This window comes from Nelusetta ayraudi, unplaced genomic scaffold, assembly GCF_046127955.1.
Source record: "Nelusetta ayraudi isolate G7.1 ecotype Tasmania unplaced genomic scaffold, CSIRO-AGI_Nayr_v1 ptg000059l, whole genome shotgun sequence".
Taxonomy (NCBI): Eukaryota; Metazoa; Chordata; class Actinopteri; order Tetraodontiformes; family Monacanthidae; genus Nelusetta; species Nelusetta ayraudi.
Genome location: NW_027466109.1, coordinates 70,731 through 83,352, shown reverse-complemented (window position 1 = coordinate 83,352; position 12,622 = coordinate 70,731). Strand labels below are relative to the sequence as shown.

The 12,622-nt window shown below is 43.0% G+C and overlaps 2 protein-coding genes across 4 annotated transcripts; one reads left to right on the top strand and one right to left on the bottom strand.

Annotated features, from left to right (window-relative positions):
* Positions 1 to 1,221: 1,221 nt before the first annotated feature.
* On the bottom strand, positions 1,222 to 6,521 carry spata18 (spermatogenesis associated 18). The gene is made up of 12 exons (XM_076039306.1): positions 5,808 to 6,521; positions 4,669 to 4,774; positions 4,455 to 4,570; positions 4,227 to 4,345; positions 3,996 to 4,091; positions 3,784 to 3,918; positions 3,438 to 3,699; positions 3,137 to 3,295; positions 2,875 to 3,050; positions 1,955 to 2,078; positions 1,790 to 1,858; positions 1,222 to 1,532 (listed from the first exon to the last, which is right to left on the bottom strand). Exons 1-12 carry the CDS (start codon positions 5,892 to 5,894, stop codon positions 1,476 to 1,478), a joined length of 1,506 nt encoding a protein of 501 aa, XP_075895421.1. The 5' UTR covers positions 5,895 to 6,521; the 3' UTR covers positions 1,222 to 1,475.
* Positions 6,522 to 6,670: 149 nt separating this feature from the next.
* Positions 6,671 to 11,641, top strand: sgcb (sarcoglycan, beta (dystrophin-associated glycoprotein)). 3 transcript variants are annotated; one of them, XM_076039308.1, is made up of 6 exons: positions 6,671 to 6,839; positions 8,442 to 8,651; positions 8,741 to 8,926; positions 9,126 to 9,317; positions 9,494 to 9,625; positions 9,751 to 11,641. In XM_076039308.1, exons 2-6 carry the CDS (start codon positions 8,472 to 8,474, stop codon positions 9,949 to 9,951), a joined length of 891 nt encoding a protein of 296 aa, XP_075895423.1. In that variant the 5' UTR covers positions 6,671 to 6,839; positions 8,442 to 8,471; the 3' UTR covers positions 9,952 to 11,641. The 3 variants fall into 3 exon arrangements, with proteins under 3 accessions (XP_075895423.1, XP_075895422.1, XP_075895424.1); XM_076039307.1 differs by lacking the exon at positions 6,671 to 6,839 and adding an exon at positions 6,912 to 7,069; XM_076039309.1 differs by lacking the exon at positions 6,671 to 6,839 and adding an exon at positions 7,472 to 7,756.
* Positions 11,642 to 12,622: the final 981 nt, after the last annotated feature.

Genomic DNA, 12,622 nt, shown 5'->3' with positions numbered 1-12,622 from the left:
AGCAAGCTGGTGCACAAACTCATGTGGTTGACAGTGCAGCTAGAATGGAATCCGACAATGGAATCTGACATGTCGACATACTTAGGATAAAAACAAAAAAAGTCTTGTTTTGCTGTTTTGTTTTCCAAACTGAGGCGCAGAGCCCTAAACTGTAGAGTTTACAGCGTTTAACTGCAGCAGTCTGTCGAAATAGAGTGGCAGTGCCATCTAGTGTTAAAATAGAGTGACTGTGATGCAGGTCCCATTAGGTTGGGGACATTTTTAAGACACAAAAAAATAAAAGCGCACAATTTCCATGTCAAACAAATGTAAATTAATTTGATAAAAGTATTTTTGTTTATTCCAAATGTACATGGGGAGATACAGAGCCATTAAAACCACACAAATCAAATTTCTACCAAGATAAAACTGAGTTAACAGCACCAACTGTAAATCTGTTTAGTGTAACACATTCATTTGAAAAGAAAAAATATTAGTACTACATATGTAACATAAATTTTAATATTTAGCATACAAGACATGATGAGTCAATGCTTAAAAAAACATATTTAAAATGAAACTCAATCATCAGCTACAATATGTATATCCACTTGATTCAATACAGATATTTTATTTTTAAAAGTGAAAACTTCCATGTCATGTTTGGAACCTCAACCTTCTCTTAAAGGCAAACATAAACCCTGAAGACAATGTTAGCACTGGTAGCGGCACCGTTTTTCTGTCTGTCCTGCATTACACACACAAACATCTGCTTGTTTGACATAGATAGCGCCAAAGTGTTAGAACCGCTCCAGCTATAAAAGATGAGGTAAATGTAAACACGTCCGTAACAGCTCAACATCGTAATGTTTGTCAACACATGTGGTTGTTACGTCAGTGTGGCAATGTTGCGGCATCAACAAGGCCGTGAGGTAGTCCCATAGAGCACTAAACTGGTACCAATACTATTTACTACAACTATGTACTTATTTATTGTAATTAAAAAGTACATTTAGCTGCTGGACAATATCTTTTGAACTTTTACATATTTTCAGTACCACGTGCTCTCCGGGTGACCTCGAAACTGACCTTTTGGTCAAGGCAACTGAGTAACTTCAGGGACAGGGATGCTGTAGTCTGCAGCTCCCCCCACTGGCAGAGGGCTGCAGCTGCAAAAGCAACACTGGCTCACTGAGTTAGTCAATAGTGTTGAACATTTTAGAGCGTTAGTTTCCCACTGCAGTTTTTTTTAGCTTTGTGATGTAAAATTTGTGTAAATAAAAATGGTTACAGCATCACGTGACATAACAGGCCCTCAAATGTATACTGTTAATTTTTCAATTGACATTATAGAGGTGAGCTATAGTGCGTCATTGAATCGAGCACTCTGTTCCGGGCTCTGAATGACTTCCAGCTGCATGGTGGTGACATCATTAGTGAGACACCCTGAACTTTATTTCACGGACAACGTGTGGACGGAGGGGGACTGGCGGACTTCACAGCCAGCTTGTGGAGAGACGCTCAGGAGACAGACTTCTTCTGCTGTTATATGCCTGAAAACAGATGAAAATGATAATTTTATTGGAGAGGATGGCAAGGGGTAAATCCACTAAAAGGCACATCAGATACATATACATACCCTTATTGCCAGGCGTGTGCAGAGTGAAGAGAATGATAATGATTTGAAGCATGATTTCAAGTTTACAGATTTTTTTTTCTCCCACCCCCGGAAAAAAAAAAAAAGTATTTGGCCCACTTTGTGACTCCCTTTGTGTCCCTGTGGTAAAAGTGGGACCAACTAAAAACTTACTAGACTGCGTGCGGGGCTGAGGGAGCGGGAGCGACCCGGGCTGGCACTCCTTCTGCGACTTCTGCTCCACTGCAAAGGCAGAGACAGCGGCGTGAGCGTCTGAACCTGCATTCAAGCCCCTTGCTCTGATCTCTAGCGTCTCCTCGAGAATTCCTTCCTCAGTACCAGCGAACTCCTTTTGGTCACGGCCTCCCCTTTGGTCACGATGTCGCCACCTCCCATCAAGGCGGGCCACACGTGGTACATCACTAGTGGGGCCGTGAACTCTGAGTCGTAGCTGCGGCGGTACCTGTCATACAAAGTGCATGACGGGGTCAGTGTTGTCTTTTCATTATTTCAGAGGAGAGGGCGACATCTGCTGGTGGAGATGTCAAACAGTTCAGAGCCTGTCGGTCTTCTACGAGGATTAGGACCCCAAGAAGAGAAAAAATATTACAGATTTTTTATTCAAGTCTTCATTTCGAGTTTTAAGTTGAAGTTCCGTGAATAAAATCAAAATTTCATGGGAAAAAAAAGTCGACGTAAAAAAAGACAAAATTTCGTGAATAAAGTTGACGTTAAAAAGGAGAAATTTCACGAATAAAGTAGAAATTTCATGAATAAACTCCACGCAAATAAAGTGGAAATTGTCGAGTGGACTGGATGGATGGTGGATTAACTCAGTTACCCACAGTTAAAAGTAAACTGCCGTAAACAGGTGTATCCCACAAGGTTCACCCACCGCAATCAGGAAAGTGGCGAAAACAGAAGTTCTCCACTCGATTTGGGCGCAAAGCCTTTCAACTTTATTCTCGACATTTTTGGCTTACTTCACATTGACATTGATTGCAAATTTTCGATTTTATTCACCAAATTATTTTTTTTTAAGTCAACTTTTTTTCTCGAAATGTTGACTTTAATCTCGAAATTTTCCATCTTAATTTTTTTCTCTTCTTGTGGCCCTAATCCTCCTCCGTAGTCTTCTCTCTATCATAAGGCATCAAAACCAACTAGATGAGCAGGACAAAAAAAAAAATCCTTTGTAAACACCGAAATTCTGCAGCCTCTTTACAGAATCGGAATGCTTTGCAAGTCAAAGGACTAACTTGGCGTCGCTGTAGAGCTCTCCATCACTAGCAAAAGCCAGGTCCAGCGGGGGGTCCAGCGTCTGCATGGCGAAGGCCACCTTGCACACCTCCCTGATTAGACCACTGATGAGGACAAAGTCCACCTCAGGTGGGAATGAGATGCGCGGGTTCACGTTCATGGTACTGATCACATCCTGAGGAGGTGGAACACAGGATGTGATCAGCGTTTCTTTCAGCAAAGAGACCCTACAATGCGTTAAAAGAAAGTAGTGTCACATACATTGACGCTGGCCTGGACGTCGTACAGATCCTGGTTCCGGACGATGTAGTCCACGGCTGCATCCTCCAGACTCTCTGGGCCGTAGTGAGACGGAGACAAGGTCTTTCTCACGCGCAGTTTGAATTGGCGGTAGGCCAGTTTTGCCGCTTGGAAACATTCCTAAAGCAGAGTGCCGTGAAATAGTCAGTCATACACCAGCTAGCCGGAGGAAATCCTGGCTGAATCAAGGAAACAACATCCTGCTAAAATACTCTGAAGATGATCTGCTCATCCCAACAGGTCGCTCTGAAGCAAATCCTACCATGACAGCGACAAAGATGATTCTCTGGACCATCTCCAGGTCAGTGATGTATCGTCTCAGAAGCGATTGGGCTTCCAGACGGACCACGGCGTACAGGTCGTTGAAGCGGGATATGAGGCGTGCGTGGCGGGAGGAGTTGGTGAACTGAGCTCTGGTGGGGGACTCGCCCCTCTTGGGGCTGGTGGAGCGGCTGAGTCTGGACATGGGACTGGATGAGCGGCTGAGCCTGGATATGGGACTGGATGAGCGGCTCCTGCCTAACCTGGGAGGGGAAAACACTTATAAACCACGACAGGTTTTCCTGCCAGAAAATGCCAGCATCTGGTCAGGGCATGCAGGCGTTTACCTCTGCTGCAGCATGGCCTTCTCCGTGCTCAGGTAGGTCACCTCCTCCCTCAGCAAGCAAACCTGTCGCTCGTAGTCGTCGATAGTGTCCAGCTTCCTCTTGTAAATGTCCAGCTGCTCGTGCGCTGATCGCAAACTGAAACACAATCAGTTTTGCGTCAACAAGAAAACTAGAATAAGAGCATGGTGGCAGCGTGACGGTGCATCACCCACTCTTCTCTCAGCTGCAAGATTTCATCTTCTGCAGAGTGCAGAGTGGTTACTGATTTGCTTTTGGTGTCATTCAGTTCCCTCTGAGCATCAGTCAACCTGTTCAGGAAAGGTTTGCATACATGTTGTCTCATCACATCATTGTCATCATTGCATGTCCAGGATTTTCTGAGTTAATCCCATGTCGTTGCAGTCATGCATCTGCTTCTCAGGCCTTACAGGGCTCAGACTCACTCTGTTCTGACAGCTTCCAACTGCAGGCGAGTGGAGCACAGTTCACTGTCCAACTTGTGCATTTCACTGTCATGGGAGACAGAGAGATCCCTGATCCTTCTGTCTTTTTCTGCAGAATCCTGATGACAACAAAAACTGCTGCTCAATATGCCTTCAACACAACGTTGGAGCATAGTGTATTCTTTTCTTTTTTTTGTTTTATCGTTGAAGCACAGTAAGCAATGTCACCTGGATAAGCTGTAGACTGGTATCATCAGTGACAGAGGGCCTCGCCATTGAGAAGCAGGTTCCAAGCCAGGGCAGCAGGCGCATTTTGAGGGTGTCCACTCCGGCATAATGTCCCCCTGAGTGTGCGTCCAACAAGTGATTACAATCTGAACAACTTGGAGCTTCGTAAGTGAAATCAAATACTGCATACTGCAAACAACAAACATCCATTTACCTTCAGCAGCTGTAATGTTGAGGATGGAGAAGAGCTGGCCCTGGATCTTGGCAGTTAATTCAATAAGCTCACAGCATCGATTTAGATTCTGGTCACAGGATATGACCTAGAGGATATGTTTGCCACATTTATTCAGTTAAAGCAGATGCATTTTGTGTAAAATCTTGTGCTCTCTACTGAATTTCTATTCCAAACACTATGTACATATATATATATATATATATATATATATATATATATATATATATATATATATATATATATATATACATATATATATATATACATATATACATATATATATATACATATATACATATATACATATATATATATATATATATATATATATATATATATACATATATACATATATATATATATATATATATATATATATATATGTATATATATATATATATACATATATATATATATATATGTATATATATATATATATATATATATATATATATATATATATATATATATATATACATATATATATATATATATATATATATATATATATATATATATATATATATATACACATATATTATTTTTATTTTATTTTATTTTTTAATAAAAAATGGACCTCCAAATGAAAAGCAACTCGTTTTTGAGCTTTTAAAATACCCCTTTATTGGTTTGGCGTTCACTTCCGGTCCACCGGCTCAAACGCGGAGGTTTCAAGAAGGGAACTATCCGAAGTTGGTCTTTGTGCACAGTAACCATAGAGACGAGTGCCTCTATAGCCAAACTACAGTCTCTCGTCTGAGGTCTGTTATTGCTTCACCGTAGTTTTCTGACACGTTTCAAATTATGAAAAGTCAAAATCAAGCGTGACTGTCCCATTAACATTTCTCGATAAAAAAAATAAAAAAAAAAAAAATAAAAAATAAAAAGGGAAGCTCACTGGTGAACAAAGCAACAAAAGTCTCAAACGCACCGACTAACTCACAGAAAGTTTTGCTAGACTTCAACTAAACGTAAATGTAGCCCAAACTAGTCGGTCATTTTTTAAGAAAGAAAACAAAACAGAAATCGTGTAACAGATAGCAAAGTTTGGCCGAGGCCACCAGTGAAGTGCCGTGGTCAGATTTAGGTCGCTCATTATTACTTATTCATGAACTTACATGGTATTCTCTGTGCCAGCTCTCGAGCTTGTCCTGCAACACCCTGAAAGAAGATGTGTTGGTGAGCCTCCTCAAAGTTTCCGCCATGTCCGCCCAACAGCAGCCTGTGTGTAACGGCTTCAGGTGGACAATGACCGCAGGTGTTCCCCCCTCCGAGTGGAAATTCCTGTAGGGCAGCTGCTCGCTTTCTCTCCTCCTGCGACACCGGTGCCAGGCAGCGCTTTCGTTGTGGTAACCGAAGCGACGATGGGAGAGGGTCCGACCCCTGGCCCGCGCAGCTTCTATTCGACTGGAGAGTAAAATACTAAACCGACGGCTCGTTCTTCCTGTCGCTCCTCTGCAGCTCGTGTCCTCATTGTAATCCAAACTGTCAGGCGACACCGGAGTAAAGTGGCTCAGTGACACAGATATTGTGACGATGAGTCCGTGTGCGAGCGAGAAGTGCTGGATCAAATCCTATTATGATAAAGCATTAGGCCGGATCGTGACAACAAGCGTTGCAAGTGCGGGGAATCTTTCTGACGACTGTAACGTTTGAAGAAAAGGGAAAATAAAAATCAAATGGACAAAGTTACCGGGTCTGATTTTAAATTGATAAATTGGAATCCAAAACTCGATCAAAATAGAACATTGCTGGTTTGGGGATTCTGCATTCTTTAATACATAATGTATTATTCCAAAACGATCAAAATATAGATTAAAGACAGCGAAACTGGGGGGGGCGTGGTCACATTATTATCATCGATATTTCGCTACAACAAAAAACAATTTAGGCGACATGAACCCAAAACCATATAAGTGTTTTTGTTTTGTTTTTAACTATAAAAACTCCTGTCTGCATTTCTTTTTATTTTATTTTATTCTTATTTTTATTTTTTTACATTAAGCGCTTAGATTGCCATTAATTATAAAGTAGGATTCCAGTGTTGTGAGTGGGTTGACAGGCTCCATATGGAAAACATGAATGGACTCTATTTTGGGCTCCTGCTATGATTGGCCGGTTGCGCTCGGAATGGACCATTCCTGCGTAAGGTATTCTTAGAGGAGGCGCCTGTAAACAATAAATACAATAGTGTCTATAATTTGTTTCCGTTAACGTTAAAACATTTTTATATTTCCAAATTCGACACGAAGACGTGGTCGAAATAATTATTTAGTTAATCGTGACTCGCTTATCGTTCTGGCTCCTCGACCGAAAAGCGTGGTACGGTCCAGGTCCCCCCGCCAGCTGGAGAGGGAGGGTCAACATGGCGTCGGAGCAGGTCCGTTTATTGTAAATATTTGCTGCTAATTTTGCATTTTACGCCACTGTTTACTCGGATTTTTTATTTTTTTTTGTCGAAAGTCAAATTATAAACACGCCTCAACAGCCCGAGCGTCTCAAATTGAGACGTTGTGCCGTTTGCCGTTCGTCCTTCGATACCAGCTCGGTGATAGGTGCCACCACCACGAGCCTGCGATGCGTTTTTTTTTCTTTCTTTTTTTTTTTTTCCTGCTCGTTTATGTCAAAACAAGTCATTTTACTTCGAGCTCGGAAGCTCGCGGCTGCGGCGTTTCTCCAGCGACCATGTGTGGTTTTGCTGCGTTCAAAACAATACTTCGCTGTGATAATGTGCCCGTGGAGTTTATTTCTGCTCGGCCGTGGTTTATTTATAGCTCTGAGCACAGACTGGCAGTCGCGGGGAATTTAACTGAGATGCATTCCAGTGCAGAGGGGCGTTGCGTATGCAACACGGACAGAAACGCGTCTTCGTCTCGCCCGTATTTCTTTGAACAAAACGGTGCGAGTTTTCTTGTTACGTATTCAGACGGTGAATCAAGCAGCGCCGCTTTTAGACGTTGACGATAGGGTTGCCAGGTTTGGGGTGACGCCAAGATTCAAAGGCGATAACTGATTTTCAGGAACTGGAGTGTGCTGTTGCATGTATATGTTGTATCCAATTTAGCAGGTACTTATCCACCGATATATAGGTACGGGTTTTTTGTTTTGGTTGTTTGTTTGTTTGTTTGTTTTTTTACATTCAGTGTTACTGATTATGGCTTCTACCAGTAGAGTTAATATTTTGAGTTCTGTGTCGTGTATCTATATATGCATTTTACACGTGCTTTGTGATTCTTTGTTTTTTTTTTTTTTTTTTAAACTCATTTAGCTGTTTGACAGTGATCCCATCAACGTAAAAAACAAACAAACAAACAAACAAACAAAAAAACAACAATCTAGTTGTCCTCAGATTTGTTGGACCTTTGCTGTTGTGAAACAGAAACAAATGTTATTGTAAACCCCGAAAGATAAAGCACTACAATTGCAAATGTGTATTCTAAACACCCTGTGTATGAATATTCATGGCCACTGCCTGTGTTGAGTTCCAACAAGGCAGTCATACTTACTGTTGTAATTGCTGGTTAGTGTGTTTTTTGGACCTGGTGACAGCAGTGTAAGCAACACATGTATCAGACAGTGGCTGAGTACAACTGACTATGTTGCTGCTGTGACAATTTAATAATTTCTAATCTATGTGAAGAGAAATAGTTTTATTTGTGTCACTCTTCAATCTTGGTTTCCTTGTTGTGCTCCCGGTGGCAAAGAGGGAACCTGTAACTAACGGACCTCTTCCAACCCCCGCTGCCTTTCAGGAGAGTTCCAACGGGCCTGTGAAGAAGTCCATGCGAGAGAAGGCCATCGAAAGGCGCATCATCAACAAGGAGCACAACAGTAATTTCAAAGCCGGCTACGTGCCCATCGAGGAGGAGCGTCTTCACAAGACGGGGTTGAGGGGACGCAAGGGGAACATCGCCGTCTGCGTGGTCGTCCTGCTGTTCCTGCTCGCCTTAATCAACCTTATTGTGAGTCCGCGTCCTTTGACCAGTCACGTCCCCCTTTCCGTCCTTCTGTCTCGTCTTCACATTGACTCAGAAACTCTGCCGTCCCACAGATAACCCTGGTAATATGGACTGTGATCCGTATCGGCCCTAACGGCTGCGACAGTATGGAGTTCCATGAGAGCGGCCTGCTGCGCTTCAAGCAGAAGGCCGATATGGGAATCGTTCACCCGCTGCACAAAAGCACGGTCGGCGGGCGCAAAGACCAAGACTTGGTGCTTGTTGGAAACAATAATCCGGTGAGAAATACAAAATGAATTAATAAATACAGACACACAATAATTGGCATGAGAAAAAAATGAAAAAAATATAAATGCTTTTAAAACAGCATTTTTTTTTATTTTATTACTGATTACCTTGTATTGAAAGCAGCATTTGACCAATCGCTACGCTTGTGCACATTTTAATATATTTTTTCACCCTTATACTTGGTTTCAGGTTGTATTCCAACAAGGCACCACTAAGTTGAGCGTGGAGAAGGACAAGACCTCGGTGGTCAGCGACGTTGGCATTTCTTTCACCGACCCGCGCACACAGTCCACCTTCTTCAGCACAGACTTTGAAAACCACGAGTTCCACTTGCCCAAAGGAGTCAAAGTCCTCAGCGTCAAAAAGGCCTCCACGGAGCGGGTGCGTGTGCGTGTGCGTGTGCGTGTGCGTGTGCAAGACTCGACAGTCGCAACAGGAAATAACTGCTTTCTAGTGCAATGTCGGTGTGTCAGAAGCGATGTCGGCCACAACGCAAGCGCCTGTTTTTAAAGACGTGGAGATCAGAAGTGAACCTTTTGAACTGCGCCTTCTTTCAGATCACCAGCAGCGCAGCGTCCGACCTGAACATCAAAGGAGACGGCAAGGCCATCATCCGCGGGAATGAGGGCGTCAACATCATGGGCCGCACCGTGGAGTTCAAAATGGGCGGAGGCATTGAGCTCAGGGCTGTGAGTGCGCTGCGCCGAACAAAAGGGTTTTGTCTTCAGCGCAAGTTGCGCAAAAGCGTTTGCCAACCCAGTTAATAAGCTATGAAAAATGTATTATAAGTCTGTTTTTCCTCGGCTCTGTGCAGGAGAACAGCATAATCCTCAACGGCTCGGTGATGTTCAACACCACACGTATCCCCAACTCGGCAGGGGACGTATACTTCAACGAGGGCCACGAGCGCTACAAGCTCTGCATGTGTGCGGACGGGACGCTGTTCCGGGTGCAGGTGAAATACCCCAACATGGGCTGCCAGACCTCAGACAACCCCTGTGGGAAAGTTCACTAGGACATTTGACTGGATCCAGTCCCCAGAGCTGCCAACAGTCCTGCACTGATGTTGAGATTACAAATTTCAATATGTACAGTATTCAGAAGACGGAGGGTGTCAACGGTATCTTAATTGTCAGTACAATTCATGTGGCGCCAAACAGCATTTTATAGTCTAAGCTAAAAGTCAGCAGCTTTGTGATCGCGATGACTCGAAGCAGCCTAAGCATTAAAAGTATTACTAATGTGCTGGTAGTGACTTCTTCTGTGCCAGTACAGTAACAGAAAAAAACGGTGCCTCATTTTGTTTGCTTGGAACAGTTCTGTTTTTTTTTTTGCTGTGGTCTTCATATATAGTATTATTATTAGCCGTGTTCCAACTAGCATAATTCTGTTACCATACTTTAATGCAGTATGCTAGTGTGGCACACTAAACTTGACATGGGTTGTGTGCTCTTAAAAATTAGTGTTGTACTTGTTTTGTTTTTTTTTCATCTTCTATTTTTAATACTGCATTTTAAGGTTAAGGATTAAGGATTGCTTTTTAATAAACATATATTTAACGCACTCCAACAGCGTAACTGTCAAATAAAAAAGCGCTTTCTGCAATTGTTAGTTAGCTAGCAGATACAAACAAACGCAATTATGCCAACAAAATGGCGTTCGCCGTGGGTTGTGATGTGGCAATCCATCCGCACCTTATTTTTCGGATCCTTGCAAGTGTGGTAACAGTACTACACACACCATTGTCCTGTACGGTCTCGGTAAGAGTGCGCACTATCACGTTAAGTATTTAGCGCGGAAGTATGTCATTTGGAACACACCGTTTTGTTTTTTTTTGAATTTCTAGTTTTGTGACAGCCTATGTAGGCTACACTACACTCATTACACAGGATACCTCCGTAGTTTACTGACAAAAATTCTGTGTTCCTCATTGTGATTCCCAAAATAGGATGTGTGCTGTCCTGTGTCATGTATTACTGATCATGAACGCTTGGCCAAAGATGTTGAGGGTTTTCTTTCTGAAGTGCTCAAGCTCCTTAGTTGCTCTGAAAGTTTGCCAACACCACCTACATGCCTAAAAGTGCATAACACTCAATGAATTTATATCAAACTGTGGTTTTGCCTCACAAACCGCATTCAGTATTTGGAATTTACAAATCTCTGTGGAGGGCTTGTGTGCGATTTGTACCTGCTGTTTATTGTCTCTGGCAGCTGTGTGTGGTTTGAACATTATTACATGGACTGACAAGGACATTTGTAATGATTTATGCAGTATTATCTTTTAGGGAGTGTAAAAAGAGTCGGCGCCTTGTCCAGCACGACACACGTACACGACGACGTGCACATGCAAATGGATTGTTAAAGGGACAGTTTCAACTATGTGTGTGTCTGTCAAGTTTTTGTTGCCTTTTGTTACAACAATGTAATACTGTGTTTGAAGAGAGCTAAGAGTGTTGCACTAAGTGATTTCACAAATGAATTGAAGTCTCATTAAAATACTTTATTAATGAATACCTGTAAGGTTCAAACTGACAGAAACATGGGCTGAAGCCAGGTCGAGTTCTTTGAATTTTGTGCAATATAATATAAACTTCTTTTTTTTTGTTGCTCATTTTCCTGTCTTTTCTGTCTTGTGTTCATATCACAGAGCCTGTTGTGAGAATGTTTTCCATCAACTGAAAATAAATAAATAAATAAATCAGCCTCATTTCGAAACCTATCCAGCACTTCACTGCTGTTGCCATGTGAAACTTCTTATCGCCGGCTCCAGTCGATAAAGAATCATAAAAAGGGCGTTGGGCCTTGTTTACAATGTTATAGAATGTGCAGTCATTGAAGGGCATGGTCCTCCATGTCGTAAAAAAGCCCACGTTTGTGGTTATCTGTCATACGTAGAAGAGGGAAACTAGCTACAGTAAGACATTAACTCTTGGTGTGAATGATTGAGCGAAACAAATTGCGTCACGAATATCCCAAGAATATTTCCAGACTGATCAGAATTTCAGGCAGTAAAGAAAGAGTCAGAAGTCTTGCTGTCCGCTTGGTCAACAGTCGCTAGTCAGGTGAGTGTGATGGAATGTAATGCTTTTTCTTGTATGTTTTCTATATAACTTCACAGGTAAATGCACAGTCAGTCAAAACAAATTGTTTGACATTTAAGATTTTAGATTTTATACCACTTAAATCACTCATGCTTGAGTTTCTCTTGGAGAAAATCTGACTCGTCCTCCATGTCCAGTCCCCTCAGGACAGATTGTGATGGCAGGAGCACCGGGGTCCCTCTTGGCTGCCGTGCTGCTCCTCATCTCCTTGGGGCTCCACCGCTCCGCTCCTCAGCCGGCCTGTCCGGAGCGCTGTGACTGTCAGAGAGCGCCCCTGCTCAACTGCTCCTCCTCTGGCCTCTCGTCGGTGCCTCGGCCCATCCAAGATTCCATCGGCGAGCTCGACCTGTCCCACAACCTCCTCGGCTCTGTGGCACTTCACCGTCCGCACCGTAACCTCCGGGACGTCCGACTGGGCAGCAACAACATCCAACGCTTGTCCCTGTGCATCGAGAGCAGCGGCGGCGACGATGCCGTAGCCCGACATCTGCTGCGCTTTAAAGCTTGGAACAGGCAGGGATGTGTGTCCTGGGCTCCTGCCTTGAGGCTGCTGTCCGTCGAGAGGAACCAGCTCCATCAACTCCC

Excerpts from the sequence above, each read along its gene's own strand:
- sgcb (XM_076039307.1), top strand. Across the intron at positions 9,318-9,493 it reads AAAAGGCCTCCACGGAGCGG|ATCACCAGCAGCGCAGCGTC; the intron begins GTGCGTGTGCGT and ends GCCTTCTTTCAG. Across the intron at positions 9,626-9,750 it reads GAGGCATTGAGCTCAGGGCT|GAGAACAGCATAATCCTCAA; the intron begins GTGAGTGCGCTG and ends GGCTCTGTGCAG.
- spata18 (XM_076039306.1), bottom strand. The coding sequence starts at position 5,894 with ATGGCGGAAACTTTGAGGAGGCTCACCAACACATCTTCTTTCAGGGTG. Across the intron at positions 3,919-3,995 it reads ATCTTGCAGCTGAGAGAAGA|TTTGCGATCAGCGCACGAGC; the intron begins GTGGGTGATGCA and ends ATTGTGTTTCAG. Across the intron at positions 3,051-3,136 it reads ACGTCCAGGCCAGCGTCAAT|GATGTGATCAGTACCATGAA; the intron begins GTATGTGACACT and ends CCACCTCCTCAG.